General features: G+C 38.7%; 1 protein-coding gene across 7 annotated transcripts in view; it reads right to left on the minus strand.

Moving 5' to 3' along the window:
* CELF2 (CUGBP Elav-like family member 2) overlaps positions 1 to 23,731 on the minus strand; it is a 536,651-nt gene that overhangs the window by 294,452 nt on the left and 218,468 nt on the right. For all 7 annotated transcript variants that reach the window (XM_079304437.1, XM_079304439.1, XM_079304441.1 and 4 more), the window contains one exon: positions 6,106 to 6,141. Coding sequence is in view for 5 of the 7 variants with exons in the window: in XM_079304441.1 (XP_079160567.1) it covers positions 6,106 to 6,141 (36 nt within the window). In the remaining 2 variants the exon portion in view is untranslated. The remainder of the gene's footprint in view (positions 1 to 6,105; positions 6,142 to 23,731) is intronic.

Below are 23,731 nucleotides of genomic sequence, written 5' to 3' on the forward strand. Positions count from 1 at the left end.
CCTTAAATTAAAGCTATCATCAGGTGAAACATTTAGTCTGTGCTATTCCCTCAGGCTCCATTTTCAGGCAATGGAGAAAGAAAAACAATTCCCAAGGTTATTCACCTTGTCCTGAGATGAGGCCCCTATTTCTTTCCATTTCTCCCCTGGTTCTTTCAAAGAGGACTTTTGTGATAGCTAAATTTAGGCAGTATGGATCCTGCCATTGGTATCTTCGTAATTTTCGAATGCGAGTCATCAGTAAGCACATATGGATAATCACCTCTATGCTCCTTAGGCTCCTCTTAAGATTTTAAAAATATCTCTTTAGAAAGGGATCAGATTGCACATAAGTGTGTTTTAAGATGATCATTAGCTGTAAAAAACATATTTCAAAATGGCTGTAAAACAACAACAAAAAGAGACATGCCGACAGCTACTACAAGGAATAGCTCATGTTGCATTTTTAAGGATACTGAAGCTTTACTTAGGAAAAATAAAAATCAGAACGGTGAAAAGACCTTGTGTATTATTTCCTCTAAACCTCCAGATTTGCTTACAATAGCATCAAACTTGTTACTATCCCAAATTCATATCCAAATTTAATTTTTACTGTAATTTATATTCCAGTGTCTCAAAGACCAAGCACCATCAAGGCATTCCCCTACAGCAGATACAATGGGGTAGAGGCAGTCCTGCTTCCAGTACAGAAAAGCAGCTCAAAGGTGAGATGAAAGAAATAAAACTTCAAAATGAGCATCTGAGGCAAAGAGAAAGGTCAAACATCAGATACTTTTACTTTGGTTTTTGTTTTTTTTTTCTTTTTCAAATTAGGGAGTGATTAGTTAAATTCAAGTCTCATTTCAAAATAACTACTTTCTTTAGAAAATAGCAGGCATTCAAATTATGGAAAATCTGCTCTTTAAGACAGTTGACTTGAGAACATTTAAATATCGAGGGCTGGAATCTTTTTCTTTTCTTTTTAATGATGAGGTTTCGGAAAAGATAGAAGATGATATCATTTCCAAAGACTAGCTCTGGATTGCTGCATATAGTTTGACATTCAAGATATTTTAATATTATCAGCTAGCACTGCCTGCCATCCGGGATGAGCAATGTTTTCTTGACCAATTATTTATATGCTTCTAAAACAAGAGTGAGTTTTGAGAAAGGATTTATTGGAAGGTGGAAAGCAAAACTTCTCCCCTAGAAGAGAGGATCACAAATGGACTATGCCAAGTACCTGCTGTATTTAAGGGAGAATAAAGCTTCAGTAAATGTTGTGTGAGGGCATGGAAAATCCTGTCATAGTTTGGCAGAGATATGCCTGGCGTAGGCGGGTGGGAGTTCAAGCCTGACATAACTGGCAAAGCAGCACTAGTGACATGAGAGGACATGAAAACATGAGGGGTGAAAGGTATGACCTGGTGTTCTCACAGGGAGGGAAGTTGCTTGCCAGAATATCTCAGCTGGGAGGGAACCAAAAGTGCAAACACAGAAGGTAATCCCAACTCCACTGTGCAAACCCACTGAAGACAGCAGCTGAGATGTCAGGCTGGTCTTTAGACCATGCCCCTATTGCTGTCAGGAAAAAATCCTTTTCATTTCATAGTAATTAAAATGCTCATAGATGTTTTATTAACTCACTCTACAGAGCCACATAGATTTTTATAATTCATCCAAGCACTTACAAGTAGTTACTTGTGTTAGGCTGTCAAGACAGAAATTATTCAAAACCTTGTGTACTGAGCTTCTTGGAAGACATATCATTCCCTAACACAATGGTATTAGAAAGACTGCTGACAGATAGTGATCAAGAGATTTCATTTTGCTTGTCATATGGTGGGTTGTCAATTCTTCTTTTTGCTTTAGATAAAAGCTTAGTTGCATTAGATTTCAATAATGGTGAAGTTGCAGGTTAACATTTTTCAAAAGCACCAAAGTGACTTCAGTACTTAAATTCTATTTTCAAAATGCTGTAGACACCCGAGAACAAAAGTCTCTACAGTAAATGGAAGTGAGACATTATCAAAGAAATTTATGGAATGGTGGAGAATAAAACCCCAACTCAAGAGAGCCAGAGTTTGTACCATGCTCCAGACCACAGATTTAAAATATATTAAGCTTGTAGATGACTGAAATTCCAGGACAAGCTAAAGATTTACATTTCTGTTTTGAATATGTGTGTTTTAGCATCGATGTATGCACTGCAGATTTCCACCCACAGTTCTAAAAAAATTCTAAATTACAATTTTAAGATGGCCTTCACCTCAAAATACAAGATTCTCTGAGTTTTGCACAAGATTTAAGCAGGTGATTCAATGATATTTCAACAAAATTTTCCATTAAAAAAATATATATGCAAATTCTTAGCTTGCTTCCCCCCCCCCCCCCCCTTATTTTAACAGCTTAGAGGAGGAAGTGGCCATTTAAACTTTACTCCCCCCTTGAGTGAAATGAAAAATTGAGCCGGCACATAAAAGTGGAAAAGTAGCCCAGATTTTCCCTCTGTTAATACTAACCTAGTATTAAGCAAATAAATAATCCATGTGGTTAGTCTATATTTAAAATATTTGTTCTTCTTTAAATATAAAGAAACTTTCACAGAAACAAACAGAAGTGGCTAGAGACTGAAATCATTCCTTTGAAATTGAAGCTGAGTATTTTCTCCTTTAAGCTCCAAACATCATCTCCCTGATGCCCAAAGGGCTTCACACTGTGCTCCAGGACTCCATTCATTCACTGCTCCCCTCGACTGCTGAGCTCAGAGCTGGTCCAGGAAAGGCTGGTTACAAGTTCAGCTTCCCCAAGATTTCAGAAGTTTAGCTCCATTCATTATTTGTCTTTTTTTTTTTTTTTTTTTTTTTTTTTTAATGGTGAATTTCTCAAGTAATACTGTATTTTTTCTAATACTTTTAGTTTTATCTGTTATTGACTATGAAATGTTGAGAGCAAACAGTTTGAAACACAACTGCCATAGCAGCTATAGAGCATCTAAAAGGAAAAAAAAAATAGGCCAGACCTTTATTAAATTTTAAAAGTATGCCTTCGTTACACTCTTGTAAAGATCCAAATAGGGTATTCAAATCTCTAGAGATCACCAGTATAATTTCTTTATCATGTTCCATTTAAAATTTAATTATGTAGTCTACAACAAGAAGTATCTGAGTACTCTAAATAGGTCATGCAATGAACAACTTAATATTATTGTAAAGTTTTCCTTGTGAAGATCTCTTCTTTGATGTGCTGTTGCACACATAAAGCCTTTTTTCGAAAAAACAATATACATTCATAGCTATAATAATGTCGTTTAATATAAAAATTGTAAAGCTTCTTTATCACATTTAAAGTCTGAATTTTCAATTCATTCTCGAGCCTGAGCTTCCCGAAATCATCAGAAATAACTGGTGAATTAGAACTGACACAATATAATTGTACTGAATGTTTTTATATCTTTCTACAGGCAAAGTGAATCTATTATCTTTCCTACTAAATGATGTCCACCAACTCACATTTTTCTATTTTTGCCTATCAATGATACACATACTTCATTGGCAAGAAGAAGGGTGATTTCTTCTTCCTCTTAAATATAATCATTAGAGAACCATCAGCAGTATTTAATGGAAAATGAATTTATTAAAAAGCTACATTTACCAAGGCACTTTGCTATATTTGCTTTTTTTTAAAAAAGTGCACATATGTAACCTCTCTTGGTTACATTGAGATGAGAAAATTATCAAAATATATTTTGCTGTACTTCTGTACTTCTGTGCTTTATGGGAGTGAATTCCTAATTCCACCTCTTTAATTGAACTATGAAAAAATCAGAAGGGGTTTTGAGCCTTTTTTTTTTAAATGACAGCAACAGCAACATAAATAATTAATGCCACCACTGCCTAAACTTTCTTGACAGCCAGACAAAACATTCCAAGTACAGACACATCTGTTCACACTTACACCACTTGCAGTGAAAACCCTTTCACCAGGTTTGTGAGTGCGTGAAAATGATTTTATCAGTCCTGGCCACAAATACATCCAAGAGTCACTACTGCTCTGGGAAAAGACATTGTGTTTGCCTGCACAAAGCAGAGTTGGATTTCCAGTGTGACAGGGGACTTGCTCTGCCCCCCCTGGACATAACAGAGTGATGGGAATCCCAGTAATGATGGGAGAGTTGTCATCAATTTGACATTTCAACGTGCAACACCTAAAACTTTATATGCTGGGAAGTGGTTTCAGGGTGAAGGTGGAAGAAGATGTGGGGAAATTAGACTGTTTCACTGTTATGAATTAATAATAGCAAAACGAGTCACTTGACGTTTGAAAGAAGAACAGAAAATATTAGATTAATACATCACAACATAAGATTAAAAACCCCAAGGAGCTGTTTGCTTAAACATATTCAGGAACAGGTGAATCCTGGAGAAGGCTGGAGGACAAGCCAACCTGCTCCTAACTGGAAACATTTATTTTAAATCATGACAAGATCATTTGGTTTAATATTTATAACACAATTACAATGCCTTGTGCACATTGCTGGTATAATCTGATTTTATTTGTGACATCTTGCTGCAGTTGAAATTAAAGCCTTGTGGTAATAATTCAAAAAGCACATTTAGACAATCATTAATGGCAAGTACGGAACGGGGTGTTTATTCAAGCACTTACGTGTCTCATTTTAACTTTAATTTGAAGTGGAATTCATTTCTGCAGTGTAAGGACTCCATGTTTCCAGTATATTAGTCCTATAATACCTCACCAAATGCAGTGAAACTGGAAATATTTTAGCACTAAAACCAGTAAAAGATACAACTAAACATCAATATTGAGATTCCTGGCCAGCGAGGTGGCTACTCTGTTCAATCCCAATTTTCTTTAACTTTTTTTTTTGGTGGGGTGTGTGTGTGGTGGTGGGTGTGTGTGTGTATGTGTGTGAAGAAATGCAATTATTTTGCAAGGAAGGTGAACAAAATCTTGGTGTTAGGCAGGTCTGATCACTGGTCAGCTCTTCAAACATATGGCAAAATTTCACCAGCATATTTGCTTTCACAACCACGGAGATCAAGTGACAGTAAGCCATAAAAAGAAATGTATCTATTAAATAACCAAATCATATAAAACACATAAATTTGCACACACAGAACAAAAGGGTACAAAGGGAGAAGTCATCATCTATAGTGAAAATATGTTTTTACAGCTTATCAATATAAAAAAGTCAACTAATATACCCCACACACCCTCTGAAGAACAGTGAACGTTTTTTCTCTGCCTTAGAATCAGAAGCAACTTCCATGTATCACCATGCCTAAAGAAAACTGCCCTTCCTGTTGAAATATTTTTTACATTATATATGACACTGCTTTAATCAGAGGATACCCAAAACCATAACCCCATTAAAACCCCCTGCACCTCAAAGAGCAAAATCAGTGGCAGAAGGTACTAGAGGACTGAGAACATCTTTTTTTAACTCATCACATCGCTGCTAAGTGACAGATTACCATATCAGATTTTTCCTGTTTCCCTTCTCTCCACCCTTTTTTCTGTCTGCATGATTACAGCATTTTATTGCATCCTCTGACAATATGTAGACAGGTCTCTCTTCAAAAACATCTATCGAAGCCTGGGAGCCTGGTCTAGTCCTATTATTTTACGAAAAGATTCCTCAGCATAGAAAATTTTTGGTCTAAGCTGCTTTCCTGCTTTCCAAATGAAAATGCCTTAAGATCACAGGTTTTTTTTTTTTTTTTTTTCCCTCCTACCTCCAACTTTCCCTCCTCTCATCCCTCAGGTGAAATGTAAAGCAAAAGCCAAACCACCTGCCATGGGAATAATTGCACAGCTGGAAGGAAGGCACAGCTGGGATTTTTCTCATCATGTGCACAACTGTGCTGAGCCTCAAAGCAACTTCAGCCCGTCACTTTAAGCTGTGTGGGCTTGGCTGTGCCAGTATTTCAGTGCCATTTGTCTGTCTGTGGCATGCAGGGAGCATTCTCCTGGCCTCCCCAGTTCTCAGTATCCCAGCAGTTTTCCCCAGGACAAGGATCATGTTCTGGCTCCAAAGGTCGTGCTTCTTTCAGCACCTTCCAGACATTGACACACAGATGCAGTTTAGAGCAACTTGCTTACCTTGGTAATGTTCCAGATAACTCTGTGGCAGTCTCTCTGAAAGACAGAAAGGGAGGAAAACTTAGTGTTTTAAACAGCTATAACATTTTTAAGATGCCTTTGTACTGCTAGTGTTTTATAGGAGTGCAGACACACATCCACAGCTCCATAAGCAAATGTAACACTGGAGGATGCAAAGCCCCCATCATATACAAAACAATGTGAACAAGCAGAAGATGGAGTGTGATCTAAGGATCTATCCAAATCAAATTCTCCGTGGTACAATTACTCATTTTTTTAAGGCATAAAATTATCACTATTTCAAATGCCAGCACTGCATGATCTTACATAGACAAAACGTAGCACTGTTTTTTCCAGTGGAAAATGTTCCCTTTTATTCCAGTGCTGCAGCAAAAGCAAGGCATTACATTGTTCTACAATCAGGTTATGCACTGAGAAAATGCCATGTTAATGTTAAATTATCTTATGCTGGTCCTAAACAACAGTTATTTTCCAAATATGTGACTTTTGGTCCAACTTACTTGTCTGAAACCCTTTTGAGGGTGTGCAATTTGTTTGAGGCAAGCTGAGTGTGAGACAGTGAAAGTGGGCTAATGTAGTGGTATGCCACATTAAAGCACAAGTAAGTACATTACCATTACCTATGTACACAGTCCTTAAAATACATCCCAGATTTATCACCACTGTATGGCCTTGTTTTCCTCCCCAGCAGATTTGCCTAGACCTTATCCAAGAATCAGGAAAAGAGCTGGATAGCTCCATTTCTCATTTCTCTCCCATGCATAGGGCCTTAAAAACCATCAAGAAGGCATAAGAGGCTTCAGTGTCTTAGACTTGACCAGATGCCCATCTCATTTCACAGTTTTCTTGTCAATTTATAAAATTTATACCCAATATCCAAATTTTCTGCATGAAAGGTAACTGGTTAGTACATGCTCTGTTTGCTTCAGCTGAGATAGAAACTACAAAGTTTCACGTCTGTAGATGGAACTTAGGGTATGGAACAATTCTCAACATATTTTCTTTTTATTATTTACAGCAGAGAAAATCCTTCCATCCACTTTTTCAATTGGAGGGGAATTTTTTTCGTAAAGGGAGGTGGTAGTAATTAAGATAACTCCCAAAATCTTCCTTGCCTTAACAATTTCCAAAACTATGTGCCTAGTGATCTCTTTGCAGTGAAACAACCCTATATGTTTTTGTTGCCAGAGTATGAACCTTATATATGCAGATTGAGCCCCAAAGCCTAATTTATTTATGAATCCAAAGGAAAAACAATAAAGAAATATATTTTAAAGGCTCTTCTAGGGTTTCCCCATGTTCTGAAGTCACTTTTCTTCATGGGGCAACTACACAGTTAATATAGTAAAACCACAATAATTTAGTGCCCCTCTTCAGGAGATCTTTCTGGATATTTCTAGTGCTTTTTTGGCACTATATGAACGTGGACAGCTATGAGGGTCTAGTTTTTTTAATTGCAATTTTTAAAATTTATTGGACATCCCACAGTGACACCAGGCTTTTTCTTTAATGGTTACACTGAGAATTGTAGTCTCCATTACAGAGTCAGAGGAAATGAAATGATCCCTCTAAACGTGCACGGCTTTGCATTTTCAGAGTCTCTGTCTCCAAGCTGTGCAGTTTGCTGGGCACAGAAGGTTGCCTTAAACCTCCCAGTGCTTTGCTTCAAAAGGCACAGATCAGAACTGTGTTCAGTGGTTGCAGAGAAGATTAGGCAAGAAATAAAAAAATGGCTCACACCCTTTTCTTGCAACCACTCAGCAACAGTCCAGCAGATATTTGAGCCCTCTCAGAAAATAACAGTTCCCACCCCAGCTAAGGCAGACAGGTACATATTTAGTAGGTGTCTGTGATGAATAAAGCCCATGATATAAATGACATCAAAGGTGAGAGCCAGCAGCAAGAGCAAGTGAATGTAAAGAGATAAGAAAAAGAAATTAGAGTAAAGTGAGACTCAGTTTCTATGGGGTTATTTGATACAGCTGTACATTTTAGATATTTTCATTAAACTCCTACACATTGGTATCATATCGCCTTATTTTCCAAGCTCTACTCATAACTTATACAATTCCAAGAATTAATATGATATTTTTTGTAACCTATCAAAGAGCCAAATCACTAAATGGTTCCAACAGTCAGGACATTTTCCCCTACCACTGTTAATCCCAGACATCATCTCTTTTCATTGAAATGTTTTTTTTTTGAAGGAAAGAACCTGGATCTGGGCATCTCTTTGTCTCCTCTTCTAAAGGGGCTCCGTAGCCTTTAGCTACCCATTACTGTTCCAATAACAGAATGGCACAAACCTTACTGCTTCAGGGTATGGCAGCATATTTTCTAAAATAGCAGCTTCTCATCCAGCTTAACCAGGGAAATCATGGGTGGGTGCTGCAGGAAGCATCAAGAAGCAGAATCATGTAGGTTTAAAAGAGGATGTTAAACTGGAACCATGGAACCACACTCTCAGTTTCTGAGCAGAGCTGTAAGTGATTGGTGCATCTAAATTCCTAAAGATTTTCATTCTTGTTAAATAGCCCTCTCTACAAGGGATATTAGCATTGTGGAAACAATTATTAAATAGTCGATGCAGTGGTAAAAAAAATTGGAATGTGATCAGAATGTTAAACAAAGACACTGCAGGTCTGTAACACACATTTTTAATGTAATTAATTTTGTTGCCAATTTCATATTTGGTCAGATCAAATTCCATTTTTTAGAAAAAATATGTAAGGTAATGGTTTTAGAAATACAGATCCAACTCAAATAAAACTCAAACTCACAAATAAAAGTCTGATTAGTTCTCAACTATCCAAAGATTTCACTGCTTCTTATCAATTCAGTAAACACTTCTACCATAAAAACAAATTAACCCCACTTTAGGTTATGAAACTAAAAATATTATTTCCCAGAAAACAAACACTATTATCCCCACCATGTCATTGAGAAAAGGTACATGGACTGCTTCAGATGATTAATGTCCATGGTAAGTGTTCCTATAAATATCAGGAATTGAAACACCAGTCTATAAATATATTTCATGAGAGTTTAAAAAAGAAAATCTTTTGGAGCAAATTACTCATCAAGAAAACCCTTAAAGTTTGCTTAAAGATAATAGATACTCATTCTGTAGTCATTCAAGAAACTGAAACTAGACTTGCACAACCAATTTTCAGACCTCTAGTACTCCCCAATGACACACACAATAAATATAACTCACAATTTACTGTATCTCCAGGAAACAAAAAAATTCTTGGATGAAAACAAGAAGATAATACTCAAAGGGAAAATGAATACATGATCATATATTTTCACATCCTGCCTGTGATATGAAAGGATGACCTTGAAAAAGAGTGAGAATGGAAACTTGAATGCTTGAGAGCTGCCCTGAATTCCACTGAAATCAATTCCACTGCAATGGAACTGGGATGAGCTAATGCTCAGCAGTGCTGAGGCAAGGAGAGGACCTGGCTGAAGAGCCTGGAAAAGCTGTGACAAGGAGGGTGACATCATGGAAGAGCAGGGCAGCATTTCCAGGAAGGTCATTTATGACTTCCAAGCATTTTGTGTTCAGCTGCAAAGGACAGATTTGGGACAACATGACCTGTACATATGGAAGATGTAGGAGCTGTTGGAGAAGCAGGAACCAGCCAAAACCAGGATGATGCTGGGGGAGGGAGGTCTGCACCCCAAAATATTGAACCCTCCCATGGGGTCTTCCAAAGAAGCAAAATTATAAATTGCTTCTGAGACCTGTGAGGAGCTTTGACCTAGTGCAGAGCTCTGCACTCTCAGGAGGACCATGTAGCTCCTATCAAAGCCCAGAGAGCCTGTGTGGGTGAGCCAAGAACCCCACACACATTTTGTCATTTCTCTCTCCAGGCTGAGAAATCCTGCCCGTAGGACTGGAGTAGGATGTATACTAAAGCAGAAAAGTATAAATATTTTAGTCAAAACCTTACAGTGAAGTGGAAGTGGGAAGATCTGCATAAAGATCAGCAAACAGAGTTTACTGCCTAATAGTTCTGTTTAAAAAGAGTTCTTCAGGAAAACTCTTCATAATATCTGGAAAGTGTTGTGTTTATATTAAATGTTTTGTTCACTGAGAAATCATATGGTGCTCTGCTCTCTGAGGCTGACTGGCAGCTGTTGTTATCCACCTACATGCAGGATTTGGCACAACACAGCTCTGAAGTTTGACTCTGCAACATTTTGCAGTTTTCTCAGAGAAGCTGTGGCTGCCCCATCCCTGGAAGTGATGACAAGACCAGATTGGATGGGGCTTGGAGCAACCTGGTCTAATGAAATGTGTCCCTGCCCATGGCAGGAGGCTTGGAATGAGATGATCTTTAAGGTCCCTTCCAACCCAAACCATTTGATGATTTTTGCTGCGTTTCTTCAGCAATGTAAGCTGAGGCACAAGAGATAGGGCAGGTTTTAGAGGGCAGCTGAGGTCATCTGGGCTAAATGCACACCAATAACCTGAGCAAGTACCAAGTTCAAACCACACAAGCCAAGGCTACACTTAGAAACCATCTTTTAGTTCTGCAGGATCGTGACCCTTAAGTGATTTGGAAGCTTTAGGTCTTTACCGAGAACGATTTTTGTTCTGAAAAGGAAAGCATATGGATTCTAGCTAAGCAATCTGTCAGGGTGCTGGAGAAGATGCAAAAAAAGGCAGCAACACATTCCTGCAATCGTGTTACCGTTCTTCCTTTTCCCATCTCACACGTTGGGAGAGGATAAAGCCGCCTACGGCACACAAGGCACATGAGGATAAGGGCGAAGCTGGAGAAGGGATCTGCACGCTGTGCTGATAAGAATGCAGCTCAAATGCAAGCAGAAAAGGCCCAGGATGCAGAATGGGGGATTCTTCCAGTTTGGAAAGAGAGGTGTCCTAACCCTGAGGTGATGGTGTTAGGTATCAGAACCAGCAGTCAACATTTCAACAAGGAGGGTTAAAAGATCCCGTCCTCTCCATGACAGGTGAACTTTGATTCCCTGGGAAGTAACTTCCATTGCTTGTGCTCATTTTCATTAAAGCACAAAAACCCCAATAGGTTAAGCTGATATTTTTGATTTGGGTGAAACATTCAACCCTTCACTAAACAGAGTCCTACCACTGACACAAGCATTGATCTTACTGGAAGGGGTGTATTTGTAAACAGCAAAAAGAACACATTGAAGAAAAATGATGTATTTCGGATGATCACTTGAAAATTTACAGTTTGGTTTTTTTTCAGGAATATCCACTGGGCATAACTGGATAATGCCAAGGGTGTTGATGTATATAATAAGTTGCAATACTGTTGATAACTAGGAAATTCTATCTTGAAATATTTCCAAATATTTCATAACCATAAGTTGTTGTTTGCTTTGCCCCAGAGGCAAATCTGACTTGCCAGAACCAACTCACCTGATGGTTTTGACCACTTTTTCCTGGCTTTGCCTACACACAGACATGGCACCACTGATTGAGCAGCACAAGAAAATCAGGGTGGAGAAGGCTCTAAAATCTGTTGGTGAACAACACCCCTCAACCAGACCACCAATAAAGCTTTTTTAAATTGTAGGGTCTGTAATTGCAGACACATTTTCTGCTCCTAGACATGCATCAGAAAATGTAGCAAAAGACAGCCACTAACTGTCAGTATAAAGCAGAACTAAAGAAAAGTTTACAAAAGGATAAGAAGGATTTTTCCACTCAAAGCAGGGGAGAACAACTGAAGAGGAACTTTAAATTAGTTTTAAAAGGAAGGTTGTATCAGGAGGAATATAATTACTTTCTTGGAGTTTCACCAAGACTTGGGAGTCAATGCCTCTACCCTTGCAGAATGGTGCAGTGGGATTTTTAATGACCACAAATGGTCAGGACATTGATTTCACATTCCAGGTGAAAAATGGCACCTCCAAAGACACATTGTTGTCTCTGCTCTTCCTAAAATCGCATTGGGGACTGCATCTGCCTTGACTTGGAAGAATTAATAGCATGTATTGAAATACCATTGTGAGACACAAGATATTTCACTAGTCTTAAATTGGATAATTTCTCAGATTTGTTAGCGTGCAGCAACATAAACTGGTTACATTTGGATAAAATATAGGGTTTAAATTCTGGATTCAGTTTTGCTGTGATTAATTTGAGAGATTTCAGATAAGACTTTGTTTTATCCATATCACATGCTATTTACATATATTTTTGGTAGAATTGTTCCCTATGCCAACTAGAGATCAAAATGGTCAAAACCAATTTAATATTTTAAAACACTTGAACTATTAAAACCTATCAAGATTCAAATGGATAGTTCTGTAAGTATTTTATCTTTCACACAGTAAGCAGCAAATAAATGCAATGCCATGTTATATCTTCACACTAAGCTTAGCTATCTAACAAGGATCACACATTTGCAGCAAAAATTCTGCATAAACAGTCTCTGAATGTGCTATTTAAGTACATGCTAAATACTCTTTTTTTAGGAAGTGATGTAACAAGTTCATATGTAAAAATCTATTTCTATGCATAGTGACATTCTGCAAGATTAGCTGAGTGAGATGAAGGACATGAGCAAACATGTTTGTTGTTTTCTCCCACGATTATTTTTAAAAGCTGCGTTTTTCAGTATTCTAAATTTGCTACTTCTGAATTTTTTATTCCTCCTTAGGTATGCGGGAAGAAATCTGTATACAGTCAGTGATAACCACCTGCCACGAAAAATGTTCAAGTCCAGTGTACATCCTGTGTACAAATAATACCCCCCAAAAAACCTGCTCTCATCATTGTGACTGCTTTATATATCTTATAAAAATTTAAGTTTTGATTTACCCTTCACCCCAACATCTTTGAAGGCAGCAATATTATAACTTACAAGTCAAAGCATAATTCAGGCCAAATTCTCACTCCTTGCAATTTAATTACCATTCCCAGCTAAGATTTTGGCCCCTTGTCTAACTACCCACCAAGGACGTCACATGAAACTTCTCTCTCATACATCTTCTGCTATTAAAGAGCAAGATAGAAACTAACAGGTGGGAGAAACACATCAGTGTCCATTTGAGAGACTGGTAATGGGGGCATGAATGGGATGCAATTCAACCAGGGTCATTAGGGAGAAATGCCAGGGCATGGAGAGGAAATGAAGATCCCACTCTGGTGCTTTGCTCCAAGGTCAGACCCTGCCCTTGTGGTTGTAGCTGTTCCCATGTGTTTTCTCAGGCAAGTGCTGTGTTTTGAAAGTTAATGGTTTGGAGATGAGGAGAGAAATCACTGTGGGTGCAGGATTTTTCTCTCTAGGACACAACAAGAAGCAGGAAGAATATGGGGGATAATCCACCATGGTACTGACTTCAACAAGCTCACCCTGTTTGCACAGGAAGAGAAAGAAGTGATGCACAGGCAACTGCCTCAGGGAGATCAGCTGGAGGAAAATACCCTCTGTCTCTCTCCAAAATAAGAAGAAAGATCATCCAAAAAACAGAGCAGATGTTCCTCCCCATATGCTCATTGAACCCTCTGAACCTGTAATCTCCCAGGGTAGAAAATCTTACACATTTGGTATTTGACTGACCTGTAGCTCATGCTACACTGCCACGTGTGCAGAGTTACTTTACCACCATCTCTTCTCACTGTGCCAAAGAAAGGAGGGGAATCACACCCAAAATCTCAGCAGCAGCTTTGGGTCAAACTTAGTTGTACAAATATAGAGTTGCAGGAGAATTCTGGTCCATGGGCTAATTCTACAGAAGAATTGTGGAGTAATAAAATGGTTTGGATTGGAAGATCATCCCATGGAAAGGGAAACTTCTATTAGACCAGGTTGTTTAAAGCCCCATTCAGCCTGGTCTTGAACACTTCCAGGGATGGAGCAGCCACAGCTTCTCTGGGCAAGGGCCTCGCCAGCCTCATAGGGAAGAATTTCTTCCTAATACCTGATATAAATCTACCCTCTTCAGTATAAATCTGCTGCCCCTTCTGTCACAATGCTCCCCAATGAAGAGTCCCTCCTTCTCCTTCTTGTAGATCCTTTCTGGTACTGGAAGGTTCTATAGGGCTGCATGGAACTTTCTCTTCTCCAGGCTGAGCAATTCCAAGAATTCATCCATTTACAGTGTTGCATGAGATGTATGCAAAAAGACATAGAAATTATTCAAGTTCTATAGATGGTGATAGGCAAGATTATTTCCTTAGTTTCTGACATGGTCTACAGGGCTTCAGTTAGTGTCTTCAGATATTTAAGATTTTGTCACAGTCCTGTAGGGTGAGAGGCCCAGTTATGTCTACAGTTTACACAAGTGTCTTTATGATGAGCCATTGCTTGGGTCAAATGTTGATGTCTTCAGTAATGAATGCCAAAAAGAAAAAGCCACCCTAACAACTGTTTTCTGTTGAATGCCCACACCTCCCTCTCCCCCCAACCTGTATTTCCCTCACAAATCTCACAATGCCAACAGTTCAAAACTCTGGTGTTCCCTGATGTAAGATGTTTTCACTGATACACACAAACTTCAAGCCACTCAAAAAGTTTGAAGGCTTTATTTAAACTTATTTTAGAGAAGTGACTTGATTCTCTTCCAAGAAATGCCATGCTTAGAAATGGCATCTAATCCTGGTCTAAAAACACTTTACTGAAGCTAAACAACTTGGATACTTCAGCTATTATGTATTCCAATAGTTACTCATTTTCTTAGCCAATGCAGGCTGGGCTGAGACGGGTATTTGGGAATCTCTGAAGTTTTGTGAAGGAAGGACTTTAGAACAAAGTGAGATGCTGAGTATAGGTACCTTGGGAGAACCAGCATAAATGAGGAAGGGGATGATCTTTCTTGTCCAGCTCAGTATGCAAAAATACAGGAATGGCATTGGCAACTACTAGGGGAAGAAACACAAACAAAACCAAACAAATTAAAAAAACCCAAAACATGACTAATAAAAACATCCCAAAAAAACAACAAACCCATTGAAAATCCCACAAATCTCCAGGCTTTGGGTGAGTGCAGGCTCTTCCCACTTTCAGTTTTGAGACTGATGCACTGTCACTGTGTTTTTCCAATCAGAAGGAACAAATTCCAGAAATCCCTCAAGATCAACTTCTGTTTAAAAGTTCCACACTGTAGGGGGGTGCTGAGCATGGCCACACACTGTAGCATGGGGAGATGCAAACTCCCCTGCCTACCCTGGAAACAATAAAAGAAAAAAATATCTGATAAATACTGCCACTACCTTAACCCTGCCCCTGGAGAAGCATTCAGTGGCTTTGGAAAAGCCTGCTCTCCTTCAGCACTGTTTCCTTCAGATGGATATAGGAAAACAGCTAATCTACCTGGAACATGAATGTTGCCAACATTTCCTTCAGACATTTGTTCTTGTTGTCTTTTCATCCACCTGTTGAAATGGTTACTTCCTTCTTGTAGTAGTTAATCAGGGGTAAATTTACTTCTTAACTCCTTTCTGTCCTGACATCTCCTTGTAATCTAAAATACAATGATGTCAGGTTGGAACATGGGATGGAATAGGAAAAATGTAGAAAGGACTCTGAACAAGCCTGTTAGCCAGGAGTCTGTGTCCCATTAGCTGTAGTTCAAAACAGTCCTCATACTATTTCCATAAATACTTGATATCTTCTGGAGTATCTCAGCATAAACTGCAACAGATGTTGGACGCTATTATTTCTTCATGCTTGCTCATTTGTTGTTCATCTGTTATTTTTTGTCTTTTTTTTTTTTTTTTTCCTCTTGCCACCTGTCCTCCCACAAATCAGAAATGTTAAAAACAACAGTCAAATTTTGTTCTTATTGGTCCTTCTACCACTGCCCAAAATTAATGGGACAGGGGAAAAAATAAGAGATTCAGATCTAACTCCCTGTCTTATTTCTGACCTTAAAAGGATGGGTTGAGTTTATTTTTGACAAGCCTAACCAGAGAGAATAAATCTGCTTAGCTGTCCACCTCAGGAAATGGAAGTACATAAGTACCATTGTTCTCTAACAAGTTCATAAATGTTACTGAACAATATAGTGATGGTGTTGTGAAATTATGATATAAAGTGCTTTAAAGTGTAAGTTACCAATGATATAAATCTACAAGCAAGTCCTTTTCTCCCCAGCCACATCCAAGCCCAAAGATGTTAAGATAGTTCTTTAATGGCAAAAACTATTAGACTGCAATATGTAGCAGGTTCATCTATTAATCATCAGACCATTTATGTTCTGTAATTCTACCACAGTTAAATAACATGGACTACTAAGTACCTGAATCGACTATTAGCAACCATTCCTGCTCATTAAAACTCACTTATTTAGACTTTAGCAATGGTAAATGTAACCAGCCCTGGAGGAGTGTCACAGTGCTTGGAAATGGCACATTAAGCTTCATTTACCCAGCTGCACTCGAAGGCAGAGGGGGAAGGGAAAAATACAGTGACGGGCCATAACAAAGCTCAGAAGCTTTTTGAAGCTGCATTAAGAAAATGACAAATCTTACAAAGAGAGCCATAAAGATTCCTCAAGTACAACAGTTCGGCAAGGAGCTATTTATCATAGTTTGTTGAAAAGACTCCTACGTTTGATACTATTGGACTGTGAGAGATGATTATTAAATGTAATTACAGAAATAGCACAGAAATAATAGTTTATTGCAGAGCATAAGCAACACTGTATTAACAAAGAGGAGTGGGGAACATGTTCAGCATTTGCAATGGTATCATTAGCTTTTCTGGGAGCACACACACAAATGTATACACACATTTGATTCCATGTTGGCTTCTACTAACCAGAATTATCCTTCAAGAATTTCTGATCTGGGTCAATGCATCCGTCTATACTTGGAGTGAGAAAATAGGAGCCAAAGTGGATTTCTGTTTGGGTGTCAGCTTTTATTCCTTTCCTGCTTAACACAGATTTATTAAAAAACAGTCACAGCCTGCTGTCAAGAAATACTGCTCACATTTGCTTATTAGCAGCCCCATAATAGATACATTTTTGCTAAAGTGCTGCCATTTGAAGTGAATGATTTATCTAGAACATGCCAGTAATCATAAGATTCTCCATGCAGTAAAACAACAAGTTTTGATTCTTATTGCTACCTACAGGAATGAGTTAAATTTCTATTATACCTACACCTCAGCATTTTTGATTCTGTACTCAGCCATCAATTTTGCCTTTTCTTTTTGCTGTGAGTGATTCCACCCAATTTCTTTTCATTCTTGAATATATCTGCCACTCACTTACTGTGCCTCATTGTCCATCTTGGTGAAACCCCTTTTAAAACCATACTGTTCTTTCAGAGAGCCTTCTCTGCTGGTTTGAGGTAGGCATTCACACTTTTCCCAAACTACAAATAAACTTAGAAGCACAGCTTCTAACAACTGGGGCTATGGTTTGTGCCTGCAAAGCAGGGCAGTCCATCTTAGCAATACAAAGGTCCCTTCTGGTCCACCAAGTTTTAGGCTAAATCAACTCTGATGCTGGCCTAAGACTGAAAAATTTTGAGAAACTCTGTTTTGGAAAGAAGGCATTCAGTAACAGATGGGCTTTATTTATTTTTGGGTAAAAGGAACAGCTTAAAACAGGTTGGGAACATGGGAGGGCATCCTGGCACATCAAGACAAAGGCTGAAAGCACCTGATGTTCTAAAGAGATGCAGAAATTGCCATCACAAGACCATGCACACCTTCAGCAATAACGTGGTGCACACTGACCCCTGCTCCTTCAGCAATGATCTGGTTTGGAGCACAAGTGCAGCCAGTAGTTTTGAAGCTCAGCAGCTTCCTTCAAGAATCTGTACTCCCTCTTTAGTTCACTGTGCAGCAACAGATTAATGTTTTACTGGCAAGGCTGCACTCAAAAACAGGAGCTGTGTGCACTCAGCTGCAAAAAAAAAGTGAGGCTCTAAATCAGGTGCAAGAGAAGAAATCAGAGTCTACCTTTAGGCTTTTATATTTCTGGATTTTCTTCAAAGCAACATTTTCACGTTGTCTCATTGGGTTACATTTTTGAGGGGTTGGAATCTAAAAAACTTGTGGATGGATTGCTAACAAAGATTTCCAACCATGCTGCAGAATCCTCGGGAGCTCAGTACTGCTTATATTGAGATGCTTAAAAAAAAAAATCCCTCTAACCATCTATCTGCATCAGGAGATACACATGGGCATTTGGGAAAATCTCCCCTGGTCCCACCACATCACTGGTGCAAAAGAAAACAAGTTTTCCTTTGGAAGGTTTTTGACTCCTTTGTAACAGACAAATCGTTACTGCAGCACTTTCCAGCTGACAATTATCTTGCCATAATAGCTGTAAAAATAAAATAAAATCAACATGGATGGAATTTGAAGTAGGAGATTTAAATTATACTAAACTATATTCATAAAACTGCACCTCTGCTCAAAGTTGCTCTGCACACTACACATATGCCAGGATCTCTTAATCTGCTGCTGATGTGCTGCATATTGCAGTTGTGTGCAATTACAGTTAGCTATAATTAAGAACAATTACTACTTTTATTTCTCCACTTGTTCTTTAAAAAGCACAGTTGTAATAAAACTTTCCCCCCCTTTTTTTTTTCTTTCTTTTTTTTTTTTTTAAGGTGAATATAATTATACATCCTATAACATCTCAAATAATTAGTTTCTTCTGGAACAATTTTCATTTCAACTGTCAGATCTGCCATCTATAGTCAATAGAACACATTGTAAAAAAATTCTATTATTAACCTTTTTTCACCCCATAAATCTGCAAAAGAACTTGAAGAAATTGAGGAATTCATTGCTTAAACATTTGAAAGACTGAATGCTACTAATACCCCTTCCCCAGCAATACCTTCTTAATCATGCTGAAACATTATTATTATTATTATTGTACTAGCTAACTATAACAATAATAAATTAAAGCTGGATATAAAAGGTATTTGGCATCCCTCTATGTTTTAGAGGGTACTTTCCAGCCCTATTCTCATAAAAGAATCTCTCTACTGTATCTTTGTTTAGAATCTTCCTGTGATTACTAAGCATGCAGACTGCAGGGAAAAGTAATTAAGTTTAATAGAAGCCACCCTCATTTTTGAAGCTGCCCTCAATTTAAGCCATAGAAGGAGAGTAATTAAATTTAATGCGTGCCACAGCTTTTAAATGAAGATATGGCATGTAAAATTCTCTCACTCTGTAATACGTTTTTTTCTTTTGAACACTGCAAAATAAGTGTTGTGATGCTAAAAGATAGCAAATTACAACCACCAAGTGATGTTAAGCTTTTTTTTTTACTGGCCATGTCTTCCAAAGGGGGAGGCCTTTGTGCAGATTAAGAGCAATGTAATCTAAATCACTGGAACTGGGAATCCTGCAGTGGCTTATCCATGCTTTGCCCATGTTATCTGCTTTGATTAACTTGAGATGAAACTTGCAGCAGGGCCCACCTTTTACATGTTTTTAACAGATGTAACAGGTTTCCAACTACAGCACAGACACTGTTTACCAAGAAGATCCTCCCCCAGAGTAGCTGCAGTAGAAGCAGGGACTAATGACAATAATTTCCAGACACAGCCACAGATCTCCCATGTATGACTTCAGTCTTCAGTCACCAGAAGAAAAAAAAACAATGAAATTAGATAAAGCTCAGCTATTTTCCCAAGCAATAGCCACACCAATTTTACATAAAAATTCAAATTAAAAACCAGGACTAATGAAAATATTTTACCCTTGCAAAGATGACTGAGAGTCATTTCCCTGCCCCAGCACTGCAGGCTCTCTCTATATGTATAAACAAATGTTTTCTTGCAGAGAATCACAGAGTTTCATCAACTGATTTAATATCAAAAGGGAATTTAAAGGCTTGAATTATTGTGCAAAAGGGAATATAAATGCTTGACAGTCTTTGTTCAGAATGTTAGACCAAGATACTAAACTTATAATTAGTTCACAAAGGAGTTCCCCAATTTCTTCCATGTAACCTCCTCTTCTGAACTCATGTTAGTACCTACTATGGGATTGAAAAAAACTTCTGCACTGAAAATAAGACCAGACTTGAAAAGACAAAACCTAGACATATTTTCAAAGGTCTTGGGTCCAGAGGCTCCCCCAAAAAATAAGGGAGGGGAAAGAAATGAGAAAGAAAGAAAAAGCAGGGGAAGCAAAAGAAGAGAGAATAAACAGCTCCCCTGTTTCAATTTTAAAACCCACCACAAATCTGCCATTTACTTGCTCCAGAGAGGGGTTGAATATTGTATTTTAGCAGTGTGGAAAACTGCCACCTCTATCCCTGGTGCCCACCCAGCATTGCAGGAACCTCTCTGTACACAGGTGAGACTCACACACATTTCATCTGGCATTTGCTTTTTTACCAGATTAGCAAAAGTGAACTCCCATCATAGTAAACAAGAGGCAACCAGGGTTTCATGTGTTTCCCTGACAAAGACCATGATCCTCTATCCATTAATCCACAGACTGTTCAATAGGCAGATCCACACTCCAAATCTTGAAGCCATTGCTAATATAAATTGCAAGCAATTTGAGAAAAACAAAATGAATTTGAAGCTATTTTTAGTTTGAAAGAAAGAAGATATTTGTTTTTCCATATCATGACTAAAAAAAAGCTGGATTTTTTTGGTATTAAAGTAACAAAATAGTGACAAAATTGCTGTTTAAATTCTAATTTTTACCCAATTATATATTAAAGTGGTTCTACCAGATGCTGGAACTAAAATGATATGATTTTGCTATATTTATATCTAAGCTGCAAAACATTTCAACATTTACAAAGAGAAGAAAGTTCTCTGCTAATGCCAGGAGAAGAATAAGCTCAAATGCCATTGCACATGATGGCTCTTGATGGCTGGCACAGGGAAAGGAGAATTTCCCTATAACAACAGTACCAAGGAAATGTGTGTGGCAAATACCACATCACAACAAGAAAATTTTAAAAAAGGGTTTGTGGAGAGTGTTAACATGAGGACAGAACATCCACATGCTCTCAGATGCTCGGGATGGATGCAAACCAAGGCAGGCAGTGGTCTATTTCCTCCTCTCCCCTAATCTGAAATGCCTCTTCCCATCCAAACCACCTGCTGTTCATGCCTTCTGCTTTTCTCACACATTTCCCAATCAATACTTGGGCCCTTCTGCTGCTGGCTACCAAAAAGACAACTCCCACTCTCCTCTAATATGCCCTCAGGAGCTGCAGCAGAAATGTGGGTTGTGAACTGGCTGGCCAGAGGATTAGGGAGAGAAAATTAAACCAAACACAAAATCAAATCTTCAGGAGCCTCTCTTCTCAATTCCCACCCACAGTGATTGCTAGGCTTAAAATACAACCCCCACCCTCATCTCATCCTCTCTTTGAAGGCTCTGGGCCTCGTGGGGTCCTGCTGCAATTGGCAAGTGCTCCAAATGTTGGTGGGATGCAGCTCAGCCTGTGATGCCAGAGCAGCAAGGCTACCCCAGGGCACAGGCATGAGCCACTCAAGTGGTTAAAAATTGAAACAGAGCAAACGGGGAATTTTCTAACAAATGCTTGGAGATTATGGAGCACACGTTACAGCTGCAACCACCCACAGTTCCCTCCTACAGAACAGAAGTACTGACAGCAAAAGCCATTCACTGCAGAAGCTGAAAAATAAAAAATGCAGCAGTAAGGATGAAATTGAAGGCTGTAGGTATTTTCTGCAAGAACTTCTGCAAAGAGGGGAAGTTTGCAAGACACAACAGAAGAGAAAGAACAGTCTTGGTTTGCAAGTTCGTGAGATGTGCCAGGACTGGAGTGCAGACCTGCACTGGTGTTGATCACCCATTTCTTTCTCAAAGAGGAAATTATATTTTACTGTAAAATGGTGCAATAGTGGGCGGGAAGGGAAGGACAGCCTCTTCTTTTTGTTATTAAATAGCTAAACTAGACAAAACCTCACATAACCTTAGTTAAAAAATTTTCCAGGTCTCCGAGGACAATGGAGCAAAGAGCAGGGATTCAATGTGGCATTCAGCAGGGAGAAGGGCTGAGCCTTCTGAAATACTCTTGAAAAAGAAAAAATAGAAGATAAAATAAAAGCAAAAGTATATGCTTTCCACTATGGAACTAATTTTTTGTGTTCACTACTTGCAGCGATCATTCAGCTCTATGGATCAAAAAAAAATCCTACTGCTACCAATGTGCGTGGTCAATCAGCAGGATATTCTGTTTCAAATTCGAGATCTGAAGTTGTTTCTTTGATTCTTTTTCAAAAGTGAGACATAATTTTCCCCTTCTCCCAGTGCCAATCATGTTCAGGTAAATGTTACAGCTTCTGCAAGTGCAAATTAAAGACAATTATAACCTGGCTAACCTGCTTCATCATTAAAATGCCTGGCACAACTCATTTGCCCGTGGAGTGGAGATTTGCTGCTATGATATTCACTTGAGTAGGGAAATGCTTGTCTTTAGATGCTGTGGACATGCTGATTGTTCTGATCAAAGGAGGCAAAAATGGAAGTGCTTATTTGCCCCTGTGGGAAGGAGCACTGCAGTATAAGTGGAAGAATTTATTGTCATGTTAGTCACTAATACTATTTGAGGGAATGTCTTCTATCTGTTCCAAAAATAGCATCACAATGCTTGTGTGTTTAGGAAAATTAAAGATTTATCTTTCTGGTACCAAGTGCTTGCAGTGGCCACACTAGCTGCACGAGGGAAAAAAATAGGACCAATGAGTTAAGGCTCTTAATAGAAACACCTTAGGGGTACTGTACTTCCAACTGATATTAGGGGCTCCTCATGTATGAGATCCAACTTAAGTCATTGCACCCCCCTGGCACGTGGAAATTGGGTGCAACTCACAGAGCTTTAAACAAATCAATGCCTAAGAGAAAAGCACTGAGAAGAAGGAAAAAAAAACAATCAGCAGAAGTCCTTTAAAAGCAGTCTCAGATGCAGAGAACAGAAACCTCCAGCCCAACCCTCCTGTCCACAGCAGACAGCTCAACAACAGCTTATTTCCAGATGGGGAGTCTGTATTAGTGAGAACTCCCTACAGTTGCTTTATATTATATATAAATTATAGTCTCTTTGTGCCAGAAGCAACTCTTTTTGTTGCATTTACAGACAGCACAGAGCACAGCTACAGCTTTGAGGTGATGCTGTGTTTCAATAGGAAAAAAAAATAGAACCAAACAAGGAATGTTTCAGTAGAAGTAAAAATTGCCTTATTGAAGTTTTAGCCTATTTAAAATCTTTACTTGTTTAGGTTTAAAATTTTATAGTAGAGACAAAAGGACAGGAGCATTTCCCCCCTGCTCAATATTTCAAGAAGGATGGGGATCAGAGCAGTTCTGCCATCCTTCTGAGAAGTGCAAACTTTCTTAGATATTATTAGTTTATGAAGCCATGGGCAAAGCTCCTCATGTACAAAGGGTGTGGGAAGTGTGGAGTGCACTGGCCTGTTTGAGCAATGGGGACATATCACATGAATGAGCTGCAACCACCTGAAATCCTTAACAAAGCCCTGATATCCAAGGGCTGGCTGCATCCACTTATATTTGTGGGCCAGATTGCCATCAGTGAAATTTGAGCCAGAAGACAAATCCCACAAACAAAACCCCCACTCCTTTTTCATTGAAACATGACCTTTTCATTCCACAAAATGTGTGTCAGCTTG

The sequence above is a fragment of the Erithacus rubecula genome (assembly GCF_903797595.1).
Source record: "Erithacus rubecula genome assembly, chromosome: 4".
NCBI classification, from domain to species: Eukaryota; Metazoa; Chordata; class Aves; order Passeriformes; family Muscicapidae; genus Erithacus; species Erithacus rubecula.